This window comes from Rana temporaria, chromosome 6 (genome assembly GCF_905171775.1).
Source record: "Rana temporaria chromosome 6, aRanTem1.1, whole genome shotgun sequence".
NCBI lineage: Eukaryota > Metazoa > Chordata > Amphibia > Anura > Ranidae > Rana > Rana temporaria.
Genome location: NC_053494.1, coordinates 25,185,071 through 25,205,038, shown reverse-complemented (window position 1 = coordinate 25,205,038; position 19,968 = coordinate 25,185,071). Strand labels below are relative to the sequence as shown.

The 19,968-nt window shown below is 41.2% G+C and overlaps 1 protein-coding gene across 1 annotated transcript; it reads right to left on the bottom strand.

Annotated features, from left to right (window-relative positions):
• Positions 1–7,468: 7,468 nt before the first annotated feature.
• NPW (neuropeptide W) lies at positions 7,469–18,882 on the bottom strand. The gene is made up of 2 exons (XM_040356479.1): positions 17,795–18,882; positions 7,469–8,283 (listed from the first exon to the last, which is right to left on the bottom strand). Exons 1-2 carry the CDS (start codon positions 18,668–18,670, stop codon positions 8,125–8,127), a joined length of 1,035 nt encoding a protein of 344 aa, XP_040212413.1. The 5' UTR covers positions 18,671–18,882; the 3' UTR covers positions 7,469–8,124.
• Between the last annotated feature and the right edge of the window lie 1,086 nt (positions 18,883–19,968).

Here is a 19,968-nt window from a genome sequence, read left to right as displayed (position 1 = left end):
GACAATCTAAGGGCTCGAGGTGCGCACTACAGATGGAAGTTTCCTTTTTGCTTCTCTGCACCCCTAGCTGGCAAGACAGCCTTACTGAAAGTTTGAGGACCTCACTCACTTCTGCGAGAGCCTGGGCATTTCATTGGTCGCGATTCCAGATTGGTACGGATCTTTTCGTGCACCACCAGTCGCAGGAAGATCTCTTCAGGATGATCAAGTGGACACCCCATCCTCCAGGCACAGACGCCGCAGATCTCCACATCATGGCCCGCACTCTCCAAGGACGTGGGCCACACTTCGGGCCAAGTCATTCTTCCTCCCCAGCCCATCGAAGATCCAGACAAGACTTTTAAGCATTCGGTTAGCACATGGTCCAAAGTTACAGCTAAGTTTTCTGATTTTCAAGTTAGGTGACTCTTTCTACATTCCCTCACCTTTACGTATTTAAAGCACTCACATGCAATGGAGCAGTTGTCTCATTTATATGCAAGGATTTTGCAAGTAAAGAGGCATATATAATATAATGCAGTTCACTCCTTGGCTAAAAGATATGACGGTATACCACCTACCTCTTACAGCATTATTACCTACCACAATATTTTCAGGCTGACCTTGGGACACAATATAACCCTATAAACTCTTGTTTTTGCTTACTGTGTTTTTTTTTGGATTCCTGCACTCCTCGGTAATCACTCAGGACCTCCTACGCAGTCATATTTCTGCTACCATTAATAGCACTAATGCAGAGGTTTCCTCGCATTGGTTTGTTACCATAATACGTCTTTGATGCCCACCGTACAATGTCTGTGATATGTACAACTGTTCCATTTAATCACTTAGAGAGAATGTCATAATCCTTTTTAGACCTGACATAATATACAGATCCCACAGGTAGAAACAAGGGATAGTGGCTTTATGCTTAAACTAAACGGCCGGTACGACTGCGTTAATATCAGCAGAGCCACAATGGTACTTGTACGTGAGTTCAGTGAATTTCTCTAAAACCATATATCACATACATCAAATTGACCCATCTGTCTCTGGAAGGAGCCCTTCTGAAATTTCAAGAGTCTAGCCACTGTCACTGGTTTCTCCTAGGGGCATACCATCTCCAATTTTTATTTATTTTTTCTCAATCAGTTAGGCTCATGTTGGCTAGCTTCTGTTTGGATTTTTTTTTTGATTACTCCTACAGCAGTACCGCTCAGGTTGAACCTCTAATGGGATGTAAGACTTTTGAATTACAAAACAGATTACAGTGCACACATACAAAAATGACATTAATCCTGCAAGGCTAATTAAAAACACCTGAACATATTCAAAAAAATATGCAGGTTTAGTCACACTATATAGTCATATAGTGCTAAGCTCACTTACTGCGACAAAGTACCCTGAATTAGTGGGGAATGTAATTTATGTATGTTTGCGCTGTAATCTGTTTTGTACTGTTTTTGGTCTTATAGCAGCACCATCTTGAATGTAAAGCATTTTGGGGAGTGCCCCACCCCCCAAGTATGTTTTTCTGAGTCTTTTGAATTAGACCATTCATTTTCCTATATTTTTACAACATGTTTTTCCATCTAGACCATTACAGATACCTTTTTTACTTTTATCTTATATATATATATATATATATATATATATATATATATATATATAGTTTATATGCAGCATCGGCTCCTGATGAGTGAGATTTATCGATGAAACACGTCAAACTTTACAGGATGCAGCTTCCACCCTATACATGGCACTACCATATTTAATTTCCATCTATTATGGTTACCCTACCATAACTATCTATATTGCATATGTGGTTTCTGACATGGTATATACTTTTCTATATGTATTTATATTTATATTTCAACTTGCTAATTTGCTGTGTTCTGCATGTTCAGGATTATATCCTCTATGTACCTACTTGTTGTTATGGGTCTCCATTGCCCATGTTAAATAACGTGTCAATTACTTTTTACAATTGTGTATATTAACTGCCACATTTAAAGTCCCAAGCCTTTTATTTTTTAACCAGATTATGGATGGGGGTGCATCCCCCCCTATGCATCTAATTTAAAGTCTCAGTGTATTGGTTATACATTTCCCCCTTTCTTGTATTTACCTACATATATGGACTCCCACCTACTTACCCCTGAATCTTGATTTTACTCTGCCCCTACTACATAGTCTCCTTCCACACTCATGCTGTCCACCTAATGGCCACAGTTATCTTTGATTTCTATACACGGACCATGCACTACAGCAGCGGATAGCACTGTCACAATAATACCTTGTAGCTATACCCCTAACCGCTGACTTTCTCCAGGACCCATTTGATTTTCTCTCAGACAGGCTAGCAGGTTCTTACCTGCATCCGGAACTCCCTGTCCTGACGATTTCTCCACCCTCTTACTACCTCCCCTGCTTACTTTCTCTCCCCCTTTTTTCCCTCACTGTTTTCCTCCCTGAAAACCCACTGGTTCTTCTTATTGATCAAAGACTAACTGAATATATTGAGTGAAAAGTATTTAGCAAAGTTAATCTGCTAACAGCACACAAAGTGAAAACATGCAAAGCCAGCTTCCATTTTGTGTGGCAAAAGCAATCGATTACCTACCCAGGGATACAATATCCAACATCCCTATCAGACCTTTACACACTGAACTATTTTCCCCTACTAAGAAAAATCCAAAGTGACTTGCAAACCTGGCATAAGGGGCCATTTTCATGGTTTGGACGGGCAGCCATAATAAAAATGAACGTACTCCCCGCCTCCTTTATGTACTCCAAACGGTATCTATCCAACTACCCAAGGCATTAACGGCTTATCGCAGAGCCTGCACGCTACTTGTCTGGGGACATAAACGTCCTAAACTAAGCTATGCAAGGCTTACTCTACCCAAACTAAAAGGGGGCATAGGTTTGCCCGACATCTATAAATATTATTTAGCATGTCACCTATTCAGAATTGTGGACTGACATCTCCATCAAACGATAAAAGCATGGATTTATATAAAATAAGCAGGCTTCATGGTACCCCTACGATTGATTCCTTGGCTACTCAAACACACACCAACAGAATTTAATGCACACCCAATGGTAGGCCCACCCCTACATTGTTCCCACACAGCATGTAAACCTTACGCTCTTTCGTCTCAGCCAGGTCCACATAATCCAGACTTTTCTCCTGGCCTTTCCAATAAATTCCTAAAAGATGTATCGCCCTACAAACAGGTGTACGCCAAACAATTTTTCCAAAAAGCTGCCTTTCTATCCTTTGAAGCACTACAGGCAAAGATGCAAAACGCCACCTTCCCACATTGGACTTACGTTCAGTTACGGCATTTTTTCGGTCACCCGAGAACCTCACCAGATTGGTTCCACTCCCATACTCCATTCAAAGCTATTTGCACAGTACACATGGTACAACGACACATGGGAGTTATTTACGAAAGGCAAATCCACTTTGCACTACAAGTGCAAAATACAAGTGCAAAGTGCACTGCAAGTGCAGTCGCTGTAGATCTGAGGGGGACATGCAAGGAAAATAAAAAACAGCATTTTAGCTTGACCATGATTAAATGATAAAATTAGTAGAGCTTCCCCTTCATTTCAGATCTACCCCTCAGATTTACAGCGACTACACTTCCAAGTGCACTTTCAGTGCAATTTCAAGTGCACTTTGCACTTGTAGTGCAAAGTGGATTTGCCTTTGGTTCTCCACATACACTCCGAGAACCACTAAAGTTTGTTAGACTTGGGAAACACAACTTGACCTCAACCATACAGACGCAGACTGGGATAGAATCCTTACTCACATGCACAAAGGGTCAGTAAATGTTACGGCTCAGGAAATGGGATATAAACTTTTCTCGGGATGCTACAGAACCCCTGTAATCCTCCACAAATTTCCTCCCTTAACCCCTCCCTTTGTGTTGGAGATGCGGATCCCCCCCTGGATCCTTGCTACATATCGGGTGGTCCTGTCTGAAATTAACAGCAATTCTTAAAAGAGGTACGTGATAACTAAAATCACCACCTTTACCCTTGACTTTACTCCAGCACAATATTTGCTACATCATACTTCCCTTCCAAAATCCAAATATCACAAATCTCTGGCTCTTTATTTAGTGAATGCCGCCAGGCATTGCATCCCAGCAATATGGGGCACTACCACAACCCCAATGTTAATGGACTGGACATATATATATATATACAGAATATACCGTATTTATCGGCGTATAACGCACACTTTTTTCCCCTGAAAATAGGGGGAAAATCACGGGTGCGTGCTATACGCCGATAGCATACCTCAGAGGGGAAGGAGGGGGACGAGCGCCCATGGAAATCACCGAGCCGTCATCTCCTCTCGGCTGTCACGTCACACACGCACAGTCACTGTCACTGGTCCAATGCCACCAGCATTGGACCAGTGTTCTGTCTGTCACAGGAGATGGTCCAATGCCGATGGTGGAGGCGGGACTGTGCATGTGTGACGTGACAGCCAAGTGAGAGGAGATGACGGCTCGGTGATTTTTCCGGCGGGTGCTCATCCCCCTCTGAGGTATGTGAGGTATGTGTGTGAGAGTCGCTTGTACTCATACCTCTATGCTAATGTACAAAAGTGCCTGATCGGCTTTGGCTTTCATCTGTATTTATATTATTTTTATTTACTAGTGCATGTTCAGCTTACTGATCTCGCTAATGTATCCGTGTCAGATAATATCCAGCCTCAGTGCAATCCAGAGAACAGACTCATCCGTGCTCAGAATGTTTTTCAAAGCTGCAAGAATACTCAAACACTAAAAAGAAACCGCAAATACACCTAACCTGACAATACATATGTTTTTTGGTGAATGTATCCTTTATTGCAATTCTCCTTTAACCACACTAAGCAGCACAATCTCCATCATGTAGTAAAATGTTTACTCTTTAATTTAATTAATCAGGCTGCAGATGGACATTCATGGGCACTGACCCTTAGATTGCTTCTTCAAAGTTGTTAATTTAAAAAAATTAGTTTTTTCTAGAAAATTCCCTCAGTGCTGTGATAGTCTGACTGACAAATACTCCATCATTGATTACTGTACCAAATTATTTTTGAGACAGAGCTATCTTTTGATGGCATTTAATAACCACAGAATGTTAGTTTCCCTTGCATTCTGTGCTAAAACATGCCAGGACAGTACAAGAACCCCCAAAATTACCAATTTTTGGAAAGTAGATGCTCCAAGGTGTTCTCAATTTTTTATTTCTTTTTGGAAATGCTAGTATCACTCAATAAAACATTCAGCCCCGTCCAGCCGCAGCCTGCCATTAAAATTGAGACTGCTTGCAACAGGGCTGCACCTGTCCTGTCCCGGCCCGGGCGCACTAGAATTTGCTTTGAAACAATGTTTAAAAAAACTCAGATGGTAATTAAATACATGTACAGTGCCTTGAAAAAGTATTCATAACTCTTGAAATTTTCCACATTTTGTCATGTTACAACCAAAAATGTAAATGTATTTTATTGGGATTTTATGTGATAGACCAACACAAAGTGGCACATAATTGTGAAGTGGAAGAAAAATGATAAATGGTTTTCAAAATGTTTTACAAATAAATATGTGAAAAGTGTGGAATGCATTTGTATTCAGCCACCCTGAGTCAATACTTTGTATTGGTAATAAAGCTTCACTGGAGACACCTTTTTCCCATGACTCGTGTACACACGATCGGAAATTCTGACAGCAAAAGTCCGATGTGAGCTTTTGAACGGAAAATCAGACCGTGTGTATGCTCCATCAGACTTTTGCTGGCGGAATTTCTGCCAGCAAAAGATTGAGAGTAAAAAATTCCTATCGGAAAATCCGATCGTCTGTAGCAATTCTGACGTGCAAAATTCCGACGCATGTTCGGAAAAAAATCGACACATGCTCGGAAACAACTCGACACATGCTCGGAAACAACTCGACACATGCTCGGAAGCATTGAACTTCATTTTCTCAGCTTGTCGTAGTGTTGTAGTACTTTTGTGTGACTGTGTGTATGCAAGCCAAGCTTGAGCGGAATTCCGTCGGAAAAAACATCCAAGGCTTTTCCGATGGAATTTCCAATCGTGTGTACGGAGCGTAACAGGAGTGAATTTCCCTTCCTAGGGGTAGATTTCCTCTTACTTCCTGTTGTCCCCCTCCATTCGTAAGTCGGATGTTTGTAACTCGGGGACTACCGGTAATACCTTTTTAAGTATTGCAGTTTGTATTTTAAGATTACTGGCCCTTCTGTTATACATCTTGATTTGTAATATTCTTACACATGAATTTAATAATACATAAAAGCCAAAACTGATCACTGGATGACCAGAGGCCATAAGATGTTGTGATGCACAATGCTGTACATAACATTCTGACTTGCCAACCAGAGCTCTATTGCAAACTGAAATTGTAGTTAAACACCACCTCTTGAACCTATGAAAGCTTGAGTACAGATTGTGGTTCACTTCAGCTAACATGCCTAAATGCTGAAGCCCTGCAGGGTTGTTGGGAACAGACGGGTGTGCTTAAAGTATAGGCATATTTATTACTGCAATATGTGAGTGCAAAGTTTGTTTCTAATAAAATGGTTTTGTTGAACACTATGTAGTTTCTTTGTTTCGTTTTGAGTTCTTGTTCTGGAAAAGAAAAGATCCAAATGGGTTCATTCACACCTTCCTGTTCCTGGAATGTGCCCAGAAAAGTTTTTGAGTTGAGTTTTTGGTTGCATTACTGGAAACGAATGAAAAAATTGCATCATTCTTGTGGTGTTATTAATTTTTAATGGTACCCCCAAACGCGGGCAGCAGTCGCATGAGGCTTACTGCAAAAACTTGCAGAAGCTACTTTTGGCATTTTTGTCGCAGGTAGGGCATCCCATTCAAGTGAATGGGTTGCCCTGTGCTGTCACTCAACAAACGCCCAAGAAAAAGTCTTGCAGGTGTGAATTGGGCCTAAGACAGTGACATCTGCAAATAGTTATTCCCATCTTGAAGGGAAAATGCCACAATTAAACATTATACCTTAACCCCTTAGAGCCGTCACCTACCAGCCCTTTAAGGGGTTTAGAATACCAGGAGGCGGGGCTTATGGTCAATCACAGCTAATCACTGTGGTCACATGATCAGAAAGCTTTGTGTCGGGGGCACAGCTCTATTTGCACTATTGCATGCAAATATACAGCCGCTTGGCGCCAAGGCCCACCCCAAGAGGTTAAAGGTCCACCCCTAAGGTTATAGTGTGTCCACAGGAGAAAGTGAACGTCACATTGGGATTTTTTTTTGCTGCACATGAAGAGTTGAAGATCTTGTTTGTTGCATTGATTCTCAAATTCACATTTATTAGATTTGTTTTTTCACAACTGCAGGATTTATTGTGGATTTAATTTTATTTTTTTATATTTTTGCCGCATTTAAAATGTATTTCACAGAAGTGTATGATATAAAAAGTTATTTTTGTTAGGAAGATTATAATGCATGATAAGTATTTATTGTTAAACATTTTACAAATTTATATACATAAGCATGGCACAAATCATTTATTTGGGAGATTTAACATCATTATAAGGTGATCTGAGTATTAGGAGGAAGGTTGATCCTAAATCATAGACTACATTTTTTTTTTGATCAGAATAGAGTGGTGAGGGGTTAGTGCCACTCTCAGGTTTTTATTGCCGTCTGTGTCCCCATGAGGAAGATTCTTTCTCTCTAATTGCCCTGATCACCAGTGTCATTGGGAATAAAGCTGAGATTAAGTCCAAATTGTTGCATTGCCAACAAAACAGGAATTAAGGGTAATTTTTCAAATGGGGACATTTGTTACCATGGAAACGGTCTTAAATAGGATCTTCCTCAAATTGGAAAGATATCTCCTCACTTCCTGTAAAGTCCACAGGACACAGGAGGCAAAAAACCTGACTGGTTTTAACCCTCACCTACTTTACCAAAAATTGGAAAAGAAACGTTGAGATTTAAATATATTTTAAGCACACTGGTGCCCATTCATCATAGTTATCAGTTTTGAGTGGAGCTACCCATGCCCTGAGCATGTCCAGTGTTCCACCCACAGTGATCAATCCAGATGCACATCAGTCACTAGCAGTCTGAGTAGAGCCTCTTTTAGGGGTTCAGAGAGGAGTGGTGGGGTCCTCAGGATTGGAACTTTGTCTTCTTGGAAGGGACCACGAGTGTGAGTGAAAGCTGGCTCTGCATAGGATCTTGTGTGATGTCCATGCCAGGCCTTCACAATTAATCCATTCTGAAGCCTTCGACCTGGGATAAAACAGCTGAAGGGAAAAGAGATGTGTTACAGATGACATAAACTTAGCAAGCACAAAATTGTTATTAGATCTCAGCAATAGTAAAACAACTTATATGGGTTGTAAACTCTCAATTTTTTTATGCATTATGGTGAAAAAACGTCTGACACTGACCGGCCCCCAAGCCCTCCTGTTTTACTGACCTGAGCCCGTTCGTCCCCACGGCGGAGACACGCTCTACCTTTCTGCCTGTTGTCTCTGCTCTTGATTGGATAGATTGTTAGCAGCGCATCCATTGGCTCCCGCTGCCGTCAATCAAATCCAATGACGCGGGCCGAGTCCTGCATTCTGTGTGAATGAACAAAGAAGCAGAACTCGGGAGCGCAACCCGCACGGGTGTTCACCTCAGGAGACCCCTTTAAAGCATATCCAAAGGCAAAACAATTTTCTTTACCTCATTCGGTTTAATAAGGTACAGTGGTCACAATGACAAATAGATATGGCACCTCTGTCTGTTTTCTATTATTGTCTCTACTAGAGATGTGCATGACGGGAAAATGTGTTTAATTTCAGATTTGTTAATAATTTCACTTTTCATATTCGTTGTGTTAGAATGATTTGTTTTTAGAATTAGTTTCATATATTCGGATAACTGTTTTATATTCGTTATTTTCAAATCGATTCAAAGTTAATTCCATTTTGAAAATTAATTTGAATTCAAAGTGAAAACATATTGCAAAAAATATGAAAGTGAAATGATTCTTACTTAGACTGGTTTATAGAATGTAACAAAACAGACTAGAAATTTTTAAAAATAGAATAGAATGGAAAATAAAGGAATAGAAAAACAGAACAAAATAGAAAGGAATAGAATGAATATAACCGCCTTTCAGAATTAAAATTTCGGGACCGGCTATATTTGTTCTATTTTATTCTATTCTAATCTTTTGTATATTTTTCTTTCTTTTCAATTTTTTTCTAATCCATTCTACTCTATTCTAGAGTTTTTATTTTATATTCTATTATTTTCTATTTTGTTCTATTCTATTGCTATATTTTCTATTATATTCTTTTATTTTCTCTTCTATTCTGTTTTATTCTTTTCTTTTTTTCCCTTTATTTACTATTCTATTTTATTCTATGCAATACTTTTCTATCCTTTTCTATTAATTTTTTTTTATATTTTATAAAGCAGACTAGGGATTCATGATCTTATTTCATTTTTATACCTTACGGTATTTATTGCAATATGTTTCCATTTCTAATTCATTTTCAAATACATTTTTGAATTTAAATAATTAATTTTGTTATTTATTTCAGATATGTTTAAATTTGTTGCTATTGTGATTCGGAAATTTGGATACATCAGAATACCGAAAAGTTTGCCCGAATTTAGATTTTAAATAAAAACGCACATGTCTAGTCTTCATGGGTATGTCTTCCTTCACTCTCAATTTACAGTTCTGCTTATAAGTTTACATACCCTGGCAGAATTTATGATTTCTTGGCCATTTTTCAGAGAATATGAATGATAACACAAAAACTTTTCATTCACTCATGGCTAGTGTTTAGCTGAAGCCTTTTTTTTAATCAATCAACTGTGTTTTTTTTTTTTTTTTTATCATAATGACAACAGAAACTACCAAATGACCCTGATCAAAAGTTTACATACCCTGGTGATTTTGGCCTGATAAAATTCACACACGTTGACACCAAAGGGGTTTGAATGGCTATTAAAGGTAACCATCCTCACCTGTGATCTGTTTGCTTGTAATTAGTGTGTGTGTATAAAAGGTCAATGAGTTTCTGGACTCCTGACAGACCCTTGCATCTTTCATCCAGTGCTGCACTGACGTTTCTGGATTCTGAGTCATGGGGAAAGCAAAGTAATTGTCAAAGGATCTGTGGAAAAAGGTAGTTGGAACTGTATAAAACAGCAAAGGGATATATAAAGATATCCAAGGAATTTAGAATGCCAATCAGCAGTGTTCAAACTTTAATCAGGAAATGGAAAATGAGGGGTCCTGTTGAAACCAAACCACGGTCAGTTAGACCAACTAAAATTTAAGCCACAACTGCCAGGAAAATTGTTCGGGATGCAAAGAAAAACCCACAAATAACTTCAGGTGAAATACAGGACTCTCTGAAAACATGTGGTGTGGCTGTTTCAAGATGCACAATAAGGACACACTTGAAGAAAGATGAGCTGCATGGTCGAGTCGCCAGAAGAAAAACATTATTACGCAAATGCCACAAAGTATCCCTCTTACAATACGCTAAACAGCACAGAGACAAGCCTCAAACCTTCTGGCACAAAGTAAATTGGAGTGATGAGACCAAAATTGAGCTTTTACACTACATTTGAAGAGGAGTCAACAAGGCCTATGATGAAAGGTACGAAGGTGGATAGCTGATGTTTGGGGATATGTGAGCTACAAAGGCACAGGAAATCTGGTCAAAATTGATGGCAAGATGAATGCAGTATGTTATAAAATATTGGAGGAACATTTGCATTGATCAGCCCAAAAGCTGAGCATGGGACGTACTTGGACATTCCAAAATGACACTGATCCAAAACAGAAGGCCAAGTGGACCGGTCATTGGCTACAGCAGAATAAAGTGAAGGTTCTGGAGTGGCCATCTCAAGTCCCATACACACTATCAGTTCCTGCAGGTTTTTCTCTTCAGGTTTACCAAAACCATGTAGTGCAAGGGCCTGCCTAATTGCATACGAATTGAAAACTCTTAAGTTTTGACCTCATATTATGGTTTTGGTAAACCTGAAGAGAAAAGCCTGCAGGAAAACTGATAGTGTGTATGGGGCTTCAGTCAGCTGACCTCAATATCATTGAGCCACTCGTGCAAGACAGCCCAAGAATTTTCAGGAACTGGAGGCTTTTTGCCAAGAGGAATGGCCAGCTTTACCATCTGAGAAGATAAAGAGCCTCATCCACAAAAGACTTCAAGCTATCATTGATGTTAAAGGGGGCAATACATGGTATTAAGAACTGGGGTATGTAAACTTTTGATCAGGGTCATTTTGGTAGTTTCTGTTGTGATTATGATTTAAAAAGAGTAAACACAGTTAATTGATAATAAATGGCTTCAGCCAAACACTAACCATGAGTGAATGTAAAGTTTTTATGTTATCATTTATATTCTCTGAAAAATGGCCAAGAAATCATAAATTCTGCCAGGGTATGTAAACTTATGAGCACAACTGTATCTGTGGACATCTAAAAAGTTTTACACTTTAAACTACCATATCCCAAAAAAGCTCCTCTCAAACCTAAAGAAAAAGAGGTTGAAGTGTAAGAATGTGTTTTAACCACCTAAGCCCCGGACCATTTTTGCTGGTCAAAGACCGGGCCACTTTTTGCGATTCTGCACTGCGTCGCTTTAACTGACAATTGTGCAGTCGTGCGACGTGGCTCCCAAACAAAATTGATGTCCTTTTTTCCCCACAAATAGAGCTTTCTTTTGGTGGTATTTGATCACCTGGGCGGGTTTTATTTTTTGCGCTATAAACAAAAATAGAGTGACAATTTTGAAAGAAATTCAGTATTTTTAACTTTTTTCTATAATAAATATCACCAAAAAATGTATAAATTTATTTTTTTTCCCTCAGTTTAGGCCGATACGTCCCCGACAAGTCCCATTTTGCAATGTTCTGATCACTTGGGCATCTCATAGGTCCCCATCCCTATCCAAGTTTAATATCCCTCAATAAAAACAAACAAAAAAAAAAGTGCAAGGACTGCTTTATGTTTCTGTGTAAGTGACAAGAATGTGCCTGGCTGGGGCAGGGTGACAGAGGGTGTATAAATGTCAATGGTCCTAAAATAGTGTGAAAAGCGTCCGATCTGTTTGCTGCAATGTCGCAGTCCTAATAAAAAGCAGATCGCCGCCATCACTAGTAAAAAAAATAGTAGTATTAAAAATTACATAAATCCATCACCTATTTTGTAGATGCTATAACTTTTGCACAAACCGATCAATATACGCTTATTATTGTGATTTTTTTTTTTTACCAAAAATATGTAGAAGAATATACATCGGCCTAAACCAATGAAGAAATTTGTTTGTTTTTTAAAAAAAAATTGTGATATTTATTATAGCAAAAAGTACAAAATATTGTGTTTTTTTCAAAATTGTCGCTCTTTTTTTGTTTATAGCTCAAAAATAAGAACTGCAGAGGTGATCAAATACCACCAAAAGAAAGCTGTAATTTTGGGGAAAAATAAATACATTTTGTTTGGGTACAACGTTGCACAACCGCGCAATTGTCAGTTGAACGGCAGTGCCGTTTCGCAAAAAATGGCCTGGTCGGGAAGGGGGGTCAAATCCTTCTGGGCTAAAGTGGTTAAAGAGGAGTTCCGCCTGGGGAAATAAAAATTAAGTCAGCAGCTACAAATTCTGTAGCTGCTGACTTTTACTATATGGACACTTCCCTGTCCAGGGAACCCGCGATGTCGGCACTCCGGACGATTTTTGGATCGGCTGTCGGGTGCTGCCGCCATCATCTCCACTAAGGGAAACTGGCAGTGAAAACTTTCGTCTTCACGGCCGGATCCCTACTGGGCATAATTGGACCGGCAGAGGAGGAAGGAGGAGGGGGGCTGAACTTTTGAGGTGCCAAATGTGGCACCGGTGGGAGGGAGGAAGCAAATAAGCGGAGGTTCCGCTTTTGGTTGGAACTCTGCTTTAAGGCATTTTGATATATGCATAACTCTGTCGAAGAGCCAACCCACTGATTGCATCAGGACTGGAGGTTCTTGACAGGAGTACTGGAGAAGGTTGCTGCAATGTTTTCAGTAAACTATGTACAGCACCCTGAAGGCCCCTCTCACTATGCCTGCATAGAGACCCAGTCATGACAACAATAAGTCTAAAATAATGTATGAATGGAAACAGGTTGTATTTAAAAGAGTCATTAGCATGTTGAATCTTCAGTAAACCAAACGCTTCAGCACCCTGTGTATGATATAATTGTAAATAACCCAAATTCTACTAAAATGTTCAGGTATAGAAAGAAAGGTTTTATTTTCTGAATATTTCATCTCAGAAAGGGTTAATGACTAAATTATCTGTCACCACTCTCCCCTGTAGCTGGGCACCTACCATCAAAAATGCACATATAATATACGTAATGGTAATTGTTGGAAATTACAATAAATTGAAAAGCAGTTCAAACTGTATCTAGAGTCCCATAATCATGCAACCAATGCACAGAAAAATTCTCAGAGAAGCAGTATGAACTATTCCCATGTGTGTCTGTGGAGCTGAAAAATCTCTGTATTAACAGTGTGCATGAGGTCCTAAATGGTGCTGAGATCTCATGAAAGCTGAGCTCCAAGGTTTATTAGATTATTTAGGCCAAGCTGGCCCAAGTGAACTATTCTCTAAATTAACAAGTGCGCCCACCGGGTGCTCTGTATAAATAAACTGTGTGTAGCCTCAGCTATGAATACAAAGCTTCCTCTGATTGGCTGAGTAGAAAATCATGACTTCATCTGTCCACTTCAACCAATTACGGGAAGCTTTGTTTACAAAGCTGCCTTTGAATAAAAATGGGAGGCGCTCCTCCCGACTCAAATTTTGTGAGATGGGAAGTTCTATTCTATTCTATTTTATTCTATCTGCCATGACACAAGGTGGCTGTATTCTGTATGTAGCTGAGAAAACATAGGCCCAGATTCACGTATCACTTACACCGACGTATCTCGAGATACGCCGCGTAAGTGCACAGATGCGCCTGCCTTTGAAAGCAAGATACGCCTGAAATTAGGCTTCATCCGACCTACGCCATCGTATCGTGGGCGCATATTTACGCTGGCCGCAAGGGGCGCTCCCATTGATTTACGCTTTGAATATGCAAATGACTGAGATACGCCGATTCACGAATGTGCTTGCGGCCGTCGCAGTAATATACGCGGTTTACGTAAGTCGTACGTCCGGCGTAAAGTTATGCCTCATAAAGCAGGTGTAAGTCAGCAGCATCAATACACCAGGGAACACAGCCGTCGTATTTTACGTCGTTTACATAGTATGTGAATAGGGCTGGGCGTAGGTTCCGTTCACGTTGTAAGCAGTGATTCAAAGTATCTTAGGCGTTCGTTCCGACGTGATTCTGATCATGCGCATTGGGAAGCGTCCACGGGACGGCGCATGCGCCATTCGGCCCATCATTTGCATGGGGTCATGGTTCATTTAAATGGATCACGCCCACTTCCACCTACTTTGAATTAGGCCGGCTTGCGCCTAGGAATTTACGTTACGCCGGCGCAACGTTGGGAGCATTTCCTTTGTGAATACTGTGCTCGCCGCTCTGCGCAGCGTCGGCGTAGCCTATATTCTATACGCTACGCCCGACTAAAGATGCGCCGAGGTATGTGAATCCGGGCCATACAGTTTATACAGTACGGCCAGCAGGTACACATGTTGGTGTAGAAAATAGTTAATTTAAGTCAGCTTGATGCCAGACAAACTAATTGACGGGACAGTAAACCTGGAGATCAGCTTTGAAGTGAAACCAAAGTAAAAAATGCAGATTTTCTATTCTCTAGGGAACATCTAGAAATGTTATTTGTGCCCAAGCAGAATCCTGAAATATTTACCTTTTTGTCTTGATTTCTTCTAAAACATAATAATGTACTTTTTTTGCCTATGGACTCATAGCTACATATCTGTAGTGTGAGATCTAAGGCACTGCTGCCTCTGACTCCTGATTTGAGAAGATTTGGTGTGAGGTTTTGTGGAGTCACTAGTGTGCTGCTCACTGTTCTGGGGAGGAAGCTGTACCCGGAGATCTGTATGGCAAGGATTGTCCTGCTTCATTTATTCTGTGTATCTTCCTCCACATCTCCTGCTGTTTAATGATTTACCCCACCAGTCATCAACCGTGTCCCAAAACACTGCTTCCATCCTGAGAAATCATCCCCTCGATGTCCACTGGGAAACAAACTATTCCAGGCGAGTCATTCTCCTGTGTCCCCCACAGTTCTCAATGGTTTGACTGATGGCCTATATATCTAAGGACTGCAGACAGTGCAGGCTTCAGTGGAGAGAAGGGACAGCCAGCTACAGGTCTCCCATAGGAAGCCTATGAGTGACATCACCCATGTCACTGTCACTGTGAGCCAATCACGTGACTGGACTAGAGCGTTTAGCATAGGATAACACGCATAACACTCATGCTACTTCCAAACTTCTCAGTCTAACCTCCTCCTTTGACCTGAAGCAATAGATACATGCTTCTACATTATCTGACGGGAACTCCTTGCATCCTCTCCAACTATCCTTTCCCTCTCTCTGACCACTACCTTATTAGTTTCACTCTCTCCCTCTCTTCCACCCCCTCTCCCTCCTCCTCTCCCTCCAACCACCTAACAGTTACCCATAGAAACCTTTGCCACCTCAACCCTTAACTTCTCTACTATGTTACTGACCACAACAAAATCTCATCCCTGTCCTGCCCCAACTTAGCAACTTCAGTTTACAACACTTCACTGTCATCCTCCCTAGACAAGCTTGCCCCCTCACTACTCCACATGCCTCTTCTCCCGATTTCTCGGTCAAGATTAATGGCACTACAATCAGCCCATCCCCACACGCCAAGGTTCTAGGTGTAATCCTGGAACTATCCTTTTGGCCCCGCGTCCAAACACTTTCCAAATAATGCCGCCTCAACCTCTGCGACATCTCCAAAATACGCCCCTTCCTAACCAATGACACCACAAAGCTCCTAGTTCACTCCCTGATCATCCCCACCTCAACTACTGCAACTCCCTCCTCAAAGGATTACCTTTACTACCCCCCCTTTACTCCATCATGAATGCTGCTGTCAGGCTTAGCCACCTTACCAACCGCTCCCCTCTCTATTAATCCCTCCACTGGCTTCCACTCACCCAACAAATTAAATTCAAAATTCTAACAGCAACTTACAAAGCCATCCACAACCAGGATCGGACTGGCCTACTGGAATACCGGAAGGTTTTCTGGTATGCCGCCTGCCCTGGGGCAACTTTGAGTTGCGGCTGCAGGGCTCCCCTCCCTCCCTCCTCTTCCTCCTATGTATGACGGAGCTGGCTGGGCCTGTGTTCGGCAGCCGCGCTGTAACAAGATCCCGCCCTCCTAGACCGGCTTGTGTGATAGTAGATCGAATCAGTGTTCCGCCTATCACATGAGCTGGTCTAGGGGGGTGGGACATTGTTGTAGCACAGCCGCCAATCACAGACCTAGCCAGCTTTGTGATACACAGGAGGAGATGCCCTCTGTGTGTATGTTACCAGGCGATGGTGAGACTGCATTCGTGGGCACAGTGAGGATGTAATGGTGGGCACAGTGAGGGCGCAATGGTGGGCACAGTGAGGGCGCAATGGTGGGCACAGTGAGGCTGCATTCACGGGCACAGTGAGGCTGCAATGGTGGACAAAGTGATGCTGCATTCATGGGCACAGTGAGGCTTTACAGGTGGGCACAGTGAGGCTGCATTCATGGGCAAAGTGAGGCTGCATTCATGGGAAAAGTGAGGCTGCAATGGTGGGCACAGTGAGGCTGCATTCACGGGCACAGAGAGACTGCAATGGTGGGCACAGTGACACTGCAATGGTGGGCACAGTGAGGCTGCAATTTTGAAAAAAAAAATAACAGTTTTTATAGTTTGTTATAAAAAAATTAAAACAGGTAATTTTTCTCCTTCATTGATGTGTGCTGATGAGGCTGACACTGACAACTTGCTGTTTTCTGTCTGGTGGAGGGCTTTCATCCAATGTGGCATGGCTGCAGATAAGCTCATTGATTTGATATTTTTGGGAGTTTGAATTTGGCTTCTTAATCGTAATAAACCTATTGATGCTGCATCTAGCTGGCGCCCCCTTGTGTTCCTCTTTTACATATTAGATCTAGCTGGCTACTGGGGTTTGTGTGGCGTTTGTGTATAGTGGATATATATATATATATATATATATATATATATATATATCTCAGAACAGGTGTTTCAAACTATATAAATTGTATTTATTTTTATTATTGATTTTATTACAATTTTAGTTTTAACTTTTTTATTTTAAGTAAAAATAAATAAAATACATCTTTCACCGTAAAACTCGCCCTGAGTTCTATATTGTGCAGAAGAAGGGGGGTGTCTACCTAAAGCTGGAGATGGATGTTAGATTGATCACTGGATGGATATATCTGCAAAACATATAAACACTACAGCTTCCCTTCAATGTTTGAGTTTGAAGGTCTGTAAGTAACTGTACCACTGATATACAAAATACGCAATCTAATCAAATCTAGCAAAACTCACCCCTGTATTTGTTATATGATACAAACCTGTGTATATGATATCGATTTGCATTCTATAACACATAAACCGTTTTAAGAAATATAATATACCAAGTGCAATAACCCATAGAAACCAAGTTTTGTCTCTTTTTAGTTTACAATTGATGAAACAATAACTGATAATTGGCTGCTGTGGGTTATTAGCATTATGCACAATTAAATCAGAATTTACATTGAACTGATGTCTTACCTGCATGTTTCTTTGAAGGCGTCTTCTCCATGACTTGGGGTATGCTCTGTTGTCTCCATGTAGGTACTTTTTCATGTACATTGGCAACATGTCTTCATTGTTGGGTGCCTTGTCTTCTCCAGACTCCAGTTGCCCCCTTGACTCTCTATCAAAGCTCCTGGCTTCATTCATGGGCTCTGTGAACACCCACTGTTCCCCTTCCAAGCTTTGAGCTTGTTCCCCCGGTTGATCATTCAGCCATGTCTCTTCTGGCATCCTCTTTTCTTCTCTTGGTTCCATAAAAAGTAAGTTGTTTCCTTTTACATTTTTCTTTACAAGAGCTGGGTCTTTTACTGCCAACCCTTGTTCTTCTAGACCTGTCAATTCTTCCTTTGCTGGTTCCATAATCATCAACTTGTTTTCTCGTAAACTTCTCTCCGCTATATCTCGGTCTCTGGGGTGCCAGCTCTGCTCTTCAAAATCTCTATTTTCTTGCTTAATTTTGTTAAAGTTCCATCCAGCTTCTTCTAGGTTCTCGCTATCCTGAATTGCCTCCTCGCCATCAGCCAGACTTCTCTCCTCTAGGTTTCTGTAGAGTTTCTCCATCAAAATGCTCCTTTTTCCAGGGTCAGAGTACAGCTGGTGGTCAGGTCCTACTCCCCTCCACAGTCCATATGTTACCCCTGCTCTCTCTCCTGCCCACTGCTGGTCAGTTGTAACATCTCTGCGCCATAAGTAAGGGGAGCGCCGAACACCAATGAGAAGTCCAGATGCTCTGCCTACAGTGTGGTACCTGGGACTGGCAGAGTGCTTGTACCAAAGGTCTCCCGGTTGGGGGGCCACCAGAAGTAGGGAGCCTAAAAACCAAAAGCCAGCTGTGCTTATTAGCCTGCCCATACTATACCTGTGCAGCAGCTTAAAAATATTGTAGAAGTCTCAGTGGAGCATTCAAAGATGGACCCTCTGTCAGCTGCTAAATAGTTTTTTTGAAAAATGCTGAGGACTCTTTGAAAAGTGTAGAGAAGAGGTGGATCACAAAGGTCCAAAAGAAGAAATGCAGAAAGCAAGAGGATTAGGGCACAGGAGTCCCTTCCCTGCACACAGCCTGAGTATGGAGTTCTATCTCTGAGCACCCTGCTCCTCTCTTTATAGAGACAATCTGGAGGAGGGGGTAGGAGAGATGAGATCGTCACTGTTAACAGCTTAATTCTGAGACTCATACTCAAAGGGAGGGAGTCTGTATGTGTGTATTGGGTCTAATGTACACTCTTGTACCTTAATGATACAATTTTGTTAGTATTGTGCTGATGTGTTCATGTAGTTGTCGGTTGTGATTTTGCATGACTCTTACTATTCAGCCATGGAATAGAACTCATGAAATAGAGCTGTGATGGGAAAAGTGGAAAACTCTTATGGTCTGCATACTCACTGCTGCTAGAATTTGGTCATTTAGCTGGACTTCGATGAGCAAAACAGGTTTCTTAAAGGGCCTTGTTCAAACATCCTTGTGCAATGTTAAGGAAATGAAAAGTGACTGTTGGAGTGTACTATGCGTTTTATCAGTCTTGACTGACAAATTCCAACAATAATCGTGTGTGTCAGCTTAGTATAAAGACAGATTTTTGTTAATATCACTTGCTGAAACAAAAAAAAAATTAAGTGGGCATGTAATAAAAGAAAATATGTTTTTAAATGCATGGCTGAAATTTTTCTTTAACCGCTTCAACACTGGGCACTCGAACCCCCATCCTACCCAGGCCATTTTTCAGCTTTCAGCGCTGTCGCACGTTGAATGACAATTGCGCAGTCATGCAACACTGTACTCACTGCTGTTTTTTTTTTTTTTAAGTTTTTCTTAGTTTGTCAGTAAATAAGTAATTTTTCTCCTCCTTCACTGATGTGCGCTGATGAGGCGGCACTATTATGCTGCACTCGAGGGCACTGACTGGCACCAGTAATGGACATTGATTTGTGTCAATGATGGGCACTGATTTGTATCACTGATGGGTACTCATGGGCACTGATGGGTGGCACTGCTGCAGCTTTCCTGTAATCAGGGCACTGATCATCAGTGCCCTGATTACCTTACCTGTTCTCCCTGATCGCCTCTCTTCGACACGCACTCTGTCAGTGTGAGGCGAGGAGAGAGACGATTTACGGCACTTCCCTATTTCAATGTGACAGGCCGTGATTGG